General features: G+C 35.0%; 1 protein-coding gene across 1 annotated transcript; it reads left to right on the top strand.

Annotated features, from left to right (window-relative positions):
- Positions 1–4,743: 4,743 nt before the first annotated feature.
- On the top strand, positions 4,744–6,314 carry LOC113293570 (probable WRKY transcription factor 53). Its single transcript, XM_026542171.1, has 3 exons — positions 4,744–5,185; positions 5,271–5,399; positions 5,523–6,314. Exons 1-3 carry the CDS (start codon positions 4,869–4,871, stop codon positions 6,058–6,060), a joined length of 984 nt encoding a protein of 327 aa, XP_026397956.1. The 5' UTR covers positions 4,744–4,868; the 3' UTR covers positions 6,061–6,314.
- The last annotated feature ends 336 nt before the right edge of the window (positions 6,315–6,650 follow it).

Here is a 6,650-nt window from a genome sequence, read left to right as displayed (position 1 = left end):
CTCTAAGATTTTCTCGAGATCTAATCTCCGATAGGCAAGATAAAAAGTAGTCACAAACATCTTCATCTCATCGTTTGTGATTCCATAATATCTTGTTTCGCTACCATACGATTAAGATTATTGTGAGGTGATTGATATTACTAGGCTGTTCTTCGGGAATATAAGTCTGGTTTATCAATTGGTTCCTGTTCACCTTGATTTTATCAAAAGACGGAACAAAACTCATAGGTATTTCTGTGGGAGACGGATTTATCTATTCAAAAAACTTTTCAGTGTGAGACAGATTGGTTTATCAAGTCTCCGACTTTGGGTCGTAGCAACTCTTAGGTGTGGGTGAGATCAGCTAAGGGAATCAAGTGGGTAGAGTCCTGCTGGGATTCAGAGACGTAAGGTACGCGACTGTACCTTAATCAGCGTGAGATTGGTTAGGACTCAACTACATTCCAGTCCGAAGTTAACTTGTAGTAGGCTAGTGTCTGTAGCGGCTTTATACAGTGTGGTGTTCAAATCTGGACTAGGTCCCTGGGTTTTCTGCATTTGCGGTTTCCTCATTAACAAAATTTCTGGTGTCTGTGTTATTTCTTTTCCGCATTATATTTTCTATATAATTGAAATATCATAGGTTGTGCGTAAGTTCAATTGGTTGTGAATCCAACGTTTGGTTGTTGACTATATTGATTGACACTTGAACATTGGTCTTTGGTACCGTTCATGTTGTTTCACATAATAATCAGGCTCACGGATTTCTATTTGTTTGATTTGCTGATTACATTGTGAAACAGAGATACAACTCTTGGATATATTTTCATTGATTGAGTCTGACTGTCTAGTTGATTCTCTTGGAATTATATCGGAGTTTGTCCATACAGATTTCCTAAACGAAATATTGGGTGAGGTTGTTAGACCCCCGCTTTTTCAGTATTCAGAATTATAATTCGGCCATTTTGACAGATTTTCTTCTTGGAAAAGAGATGCTCCTATGATAGAGGAGTGATATTCCCAAAAATTATTCATGTGCAGCGACTAACCCGAACCCTAGATCTATTTTTCTGATGAAGAATAAATTGATCTTCGTCGATGTCAAATTGCCGATGTACTTTTATCATGAAAATCAAACACGAACAAATCGGTAGAAAGAAATACTATAAAAGTATAGATAAAAACGCCCAAATAGCAAGGATAAAAATCACTCGAATAACGAAGAAATTATTGGAAACAATAAGAATTTTTTGCTCAGATCTAGTCCTAAAGAACTAGATCTGAGCAAAAGAAGAAGAAGAAGTTGATGGTTTTTTTCTTTCTAGTTTTTGAGAAGTGAGAGAGAAGAGAGAGGTTTTTTTATCTTAATGGGATACCATGTACCACACAAGAGCATAAAACTAGGCACATTAAACATGTTGAGGCTACAATGTTGTAGAAAATTGTTTGGGGCCCCTAGGAAGATTTTTAAAATTGCTGTGACAAAATTACCAATTAGAAAAACTTGCATTAAATGACCTCTGTAGGGATTGACCCCAGAAAAGTTAACAAATAGAAAATTTTATATAAATGACTTATGTATGGATGATTTATACATTGTGAAGAAACTAGAAAGCTTTGAAATTTTTTTCTTTCTAGGTTCAGATTAGTTTGGGTTTTTAAAGAAGATGAAGAGCTATTTATGGGAATGAAATAAGAAGAAAGAAAATCCTCACAACAGAGACTCTGGGGTGTAATTCCTTTCGCAATATGGTAGACTATTTGGAGTGAACATAATCGTAAACTTTTATAAAGATAAATACAAGCACCGATAGCTCTTAGTCGATGAAGTGAAAATGCTACTCTATAACTAGTCTATGGGAACAGATAACTTTAGAAACTATTATTTTTTCATGGTTTTAGACAATTGGGAAGAAGTACCTAGCTAGGCTTTCTGAATTTTGTTTTTGTTAAGGGATCTAAAGTTTTTGTTTACCTTAGACTGCAAACATATTGGCTATTTGGTAATGTTTTAGTAATCCGTCAGAGTAATCAATTTTTTTCTTTTTTTCTTTTGTAGATATCATGTTTTTTTCAATATATTTTGCCCTTTTTGAGTAACAAAAAATATGTAGGGCTTGAATCCAAACTCCTCTCAAGGCAGAGGTACGTACCTATGGCATAGAATCTGAATCTTGTCATTGCACTAGAAACAATTTTTTCCTATGTTTAGCACTAAATTTGTGTCCGTGCTACACAACATGCGTGCTTAAATTTTTCTAACAAGTTTGTATGAATGGAGTTCTTTATGATCAAAATTAATAGTTGCCTCAGACGATGAAAATTGATAGTTGCCTATATTTTTTTATTATTAATTGTCTTTTTTCCAAATAAAGTGATGATGAAAATTCATAGTCAGAGCATCTCCATTGAGACTTTGGAGAATTCCTATATTTTAGGCCACATAGGATTTTTTGTGTTTTTAGAAAAAAAATTCTCCAATGGAAACTTTAAAGATGAATGTAAAGATGATGTGTTACATAGTTATTCTCACATCCTCTACTCCATCCTCTGGTTTTAGAGGTTTCCTTCAAGGATGTAAGCATCCTAATCATCAAAATCTAAGGTTATCAATTAAGTAGTTAAATATTTAAGTTTCCAATCAATGGTTTAAAATGTATTCAACTAATATATTTGGTTTATTGTTGGAGATGGATTATTTTTGACATCCTTAAATCAGAGAAATTTTATCTCACATTCATAAAGAAACCCTTTCACATAAGATGCACATCAAGTTACCACTGGAGATGCTCTTAGCTGTTTTTGTTATTCTTTTACTTCTAGATAAGATGATGATAAAATTGGCAGTTGTCCGAATTTTGTTAGCTTTTCTCTTTTACATTAAATTAAATGACGATGAAAATTAATAATTTTCACCGCCTTCATGTTATACCTGACGTGAAGCTCTTTTTCTTTTTAATAAAATGATAATGAAAGTTAATGGTTTGCCTTAGAATCAGAGCCTTGACAAAATCGCATCGTTTGGCTTCAAAAGAAGTACATAAGCAGTTGGGATCCAAAATATTAGCCACAATAACAAAATAGTTGACATATATTTATTTTTTCCCCAATTTAAAAAAATATCTGTTTATTTCCTTCAGTCATTTGTAATATTTGGGAACCCTGAAAGCGTGACAAATGTGTCAACCACATACCAAGTACAATCGTTGCTCTACAATTAACGGGATGGAAAAATGTTCAGATTTGAATCTTTACAATCCAATTTGACCGTATGCCCTGTCCACTGTTGCCCACCCCGCTGAATTTGTTCTCAAGAACAAGGGAAAAAAATGCAGTGCATGTTGCATCCAGATTCGTTGGGATCTACAAAATTTTTGGCAAATTATTTCATTTTATTTGGAGCATCTCTTATCGAAGAAGATAATTATTTCAAATGGTCGGAGTTGATTCCAGTTCACACCATCATTCGTCAATACTAGTGATACAAAAATTGAATATCTTTGCGGTGCATGGCTCTTTCTCTTCGCGATGTATTTGCAATTGGTGTCATCATTTGTATTTGAGTTTTGATTATTTTGTATTTTCATGTTTTTGATAATCTTGTAAGCAATCATGTAATCACTATTTTGGTTTGAATGAATTGAAATGTGATTTCCAAAAAAAAAAAAAAAAGATTTTCACCACATTTTTTTTTGTAATTTTGCTTCAGTCCGGCACCATCGTCAAGATTTTGAAAACTTTAAGAACAAGCGAGAAAATGGGACGGACTAGGATCGAAGGTAAGAGATAAACAGATTCACATGCCGTGAGGACGAAGATTGTAAGATTTTATTTTTACAGATTCAGAAAAGTATTTTTTTGCAAAAGTAATACACATAAAGGCTATGGCGTCCACTTGGTTATACTTGACTCGACCCAGGAGAAGGTAGACTTAATTTTCTTTGGTATCTAATAGGTTCGTGTGATTGAATCAAGGGGTGCCTAAAACGACGAAAAAAACATACGGGAAAACAATAAATCCAAATGGTACAATGAAAGCAAAGAGGTGTGCAATGCCCACTGCCCAACACATCGGAGATAAAAAAAAATATGATATGTGTATATGCAGAATGCAGTATACTCTTACCTATCAGAGTGATAGCCAGGAACTTAAAGGTGAACATGTACGATGCATTTGAGTACTAGTTGCTATTTTATACTCTCCAACTTTGGACTAATTATTTAATACAGTCTGTATTTAATAAGTCTAATTGTCCAAGTTTAACCATCTTGGAAATGAAGAAATGGGTTGTTATATTTTCTTGAAAAATAAGTTGTTCAACTTGGTGGATGCATATCATGGCGTCACAACCGAGTTTAATGACGTTCATTGCCCTACGTCGTTAGTTCTTCTTTCTCTATGAATCTCCTCTCTAATGTTTGATTCTACCCCTGGCAGCCATTAAAAAGCAGTATGACTTTCTTCTTTTCTTGCCCTTCTCTTCCACTTTCCACATCGGGATACAAAGGAAAGGACTTACAGGACAGAAAGAGTGGGCCGCGTTGAATAAGTCATACTTGGACTCTGCCAAGTGAGACCATGACTTTCTTCAAAGTTTTCACTCGCTTATTAGCAAGTCAAAGTGTTTCTTGGTCAAACATTTTTTTAAGGTTCCCTCTGTTTCTAGATTCTCAACTACTTTTCATCATCTACGAAAGTTTTTCCCCATGATATAAATGGGTTGATACCCTCATCTGCTTCTCCTCATTCATCAATCACTTACCCACTATCCTCTTCTCTCTATATGTTGTTACACTTATATAATCTATATTATTATCTTTCAAAGCTAGAAGATTAACTTCGACTAGTCCAATATTCTTACTTAAGATTTTTTCCATTTGTTGTCTAAATGGAGATCAACACTATCAACGGGGAATGGAAGCAAAAGGATTTGTTCAATGAATTGGTACAAGCAAGAGACTTAGTAAAGAAGCTGAAGATTCATCTTGATAAATCTTCTCCCGCAGGAGAGGTATTATTAGAGAATGCAATATCGGCACTTGATAGAGCGCTTTCAACAACGACTAGATCCGGGTGGGATGTCGCTCCCACTCAGCTTACAGCAAGAACCAGTGCTATGGGTTCAGCCGAGTCGCCGCCATTGAAGAACTGTAGCCCAAGAAGTGATGATTCTGATCCGCACGGTACAGATATATTGAAGAGAAGGTACGAATATAAAGATGATCTGAGTTTAATGACTTATTTTTTTCCTATGTTTCCATGTTTCTGAAATTGCGATTCTTTTATGTAGGAAAATGCAACCTACATGGACTGAAAAGGTTAGTGTTGGTTCAGGAGCTGGAATAGAAGGATCATCTAATGATTGCTATAGTTGGAGGAAGTACGGTCAAAAGGACATACATGGAGCCAAGCATCCAAGGTACGTAATCATAAGAACCAACTAGCAAAGTACATTTTTTTCCACTTAAAACACCAATGCAAGAAGATCCTACATTTGTTTGATGTTAGACTAATTTTAAAATGATTATTATTATGTTTTCAGAAGTTATTATCGGTGTACTTACCGGAATAATCAAGGATGTTTGGCTACAAGGCAAGTTCAACGATCAAGTGAAGACCCTTCTGTTTACGATGTTACTTACCGAGGAAAGCATAGTTGTCTCCAAGCATCCCATTTACAAACTAAACACAACCAATGCAAAAATCAGAGCCAGGATCATCAAGAAGAAGATCAAAAGCCAGAACAGTCACAGGAAGGGCTCTTTGAAAACTTTGGAAAAGGTCTAAGAATCAAAACGGAAGACGAACTATTATTAGACTCGCAAAAGCTCTCTTCCTCATCATCGTCCTTCTCTTTCCCTTCTTCAACAACGCCAGTTGATTGTGTTAAGATGGAAAACTGCAACTTCTTACCGTTCGACCGTAACTATTTTTCATCGTCATACCATGTACAATTGAATGGACAAGATACGAACACTATTCATACTTCAAATCATCGTCAGTCTGATTTTGATGATGCAGTTTTACTTGACCTGGTGGAGCTTAACCAATATTCCCCTTTTGACTACTTCCATCCTTAGCTTCATACTCGATCTTTTGTAATGAAAAAGAAGAAGGAGAATATGGTTCTAACTTACGGGATTGGCTAGTATTCTAAAGACGGTGTTTATGTGACTGTCGGCATGTAACATTTTTGCATGTTTTCTCTTAAAGATTTCATATTAATTTTTTGTTAACATAGTTTTTTGTTGAGAAAATCTGAGTCTCTGATCCAGCACTCGTGGCAGATGAACATCATTTAAATAATCTAGCAAGTGTGAGGCTTTCTTCTATAGAAAGGATTCTTCAATGTGCTTGCTTACTGCTTAGCTTAATACTCTGAGCAAGGTTGTATAGATTCTTCTAATTCTCTGGATTCAGATCATATTGCTTCAATTACGTGTGCCAAGTAGAAAAGTAGTATATATCTATCCATTCGGTTGTATTTCTAAGATCAGCAAGATTTAGTTGCACTGTAGTTACAACTGAAATCAAGTTAAATCCCAAAACTAACACTCCAAACACCTATATCAACCCTTTATTTACAAATGTATTAATATGGCTCATAACACAGAATTTTGTATGCAGTGCCCGAGTACAATAATGGGATGTGCATAAGTTTAACTGTAAG

The sequence above is a fragment of the Papaver somniferum genome, chromosome 7 (assembly GCF_003573695.1).
Source record: "Papaver somniferum cultivar HN1 chromosome 7, ASM357369v1, whole genome shotgun sequence".
Taxonomy (NCBI): domain Eukaryota; kingdom Viridiplantae; phylum Streptophyta; class Magnoliopsida; order Ranunculales; family Papaveraceae; genus Papaver; species Papaver somniferum.
This window is presented reverse-complemented; position numbering and strand designations above follow the sequence as displayed.

Coding starts and splice junctions, on each gene's coding strand:
- LOC113293570 (XM_026542171.1), top strand. CDS start 4,869: ATGGAGATCAACACTATCAACGGGGAATGGAAGCAAAAGGATTTGTTC. Junction 5,186..5,270: donor ACAGATATATTGAAGAGAAG/GTACGAATATAA, acceptor TCTTTTATGTAG/GAAAATGCAACCTACATGGA. Junction 5,400..5,522: donor CATGGAGCCAAGCATCCAAG/GTACGTAATCAT, acceptor TTATGTTTTCAG/AAGTTATTATCGGTGTACTT.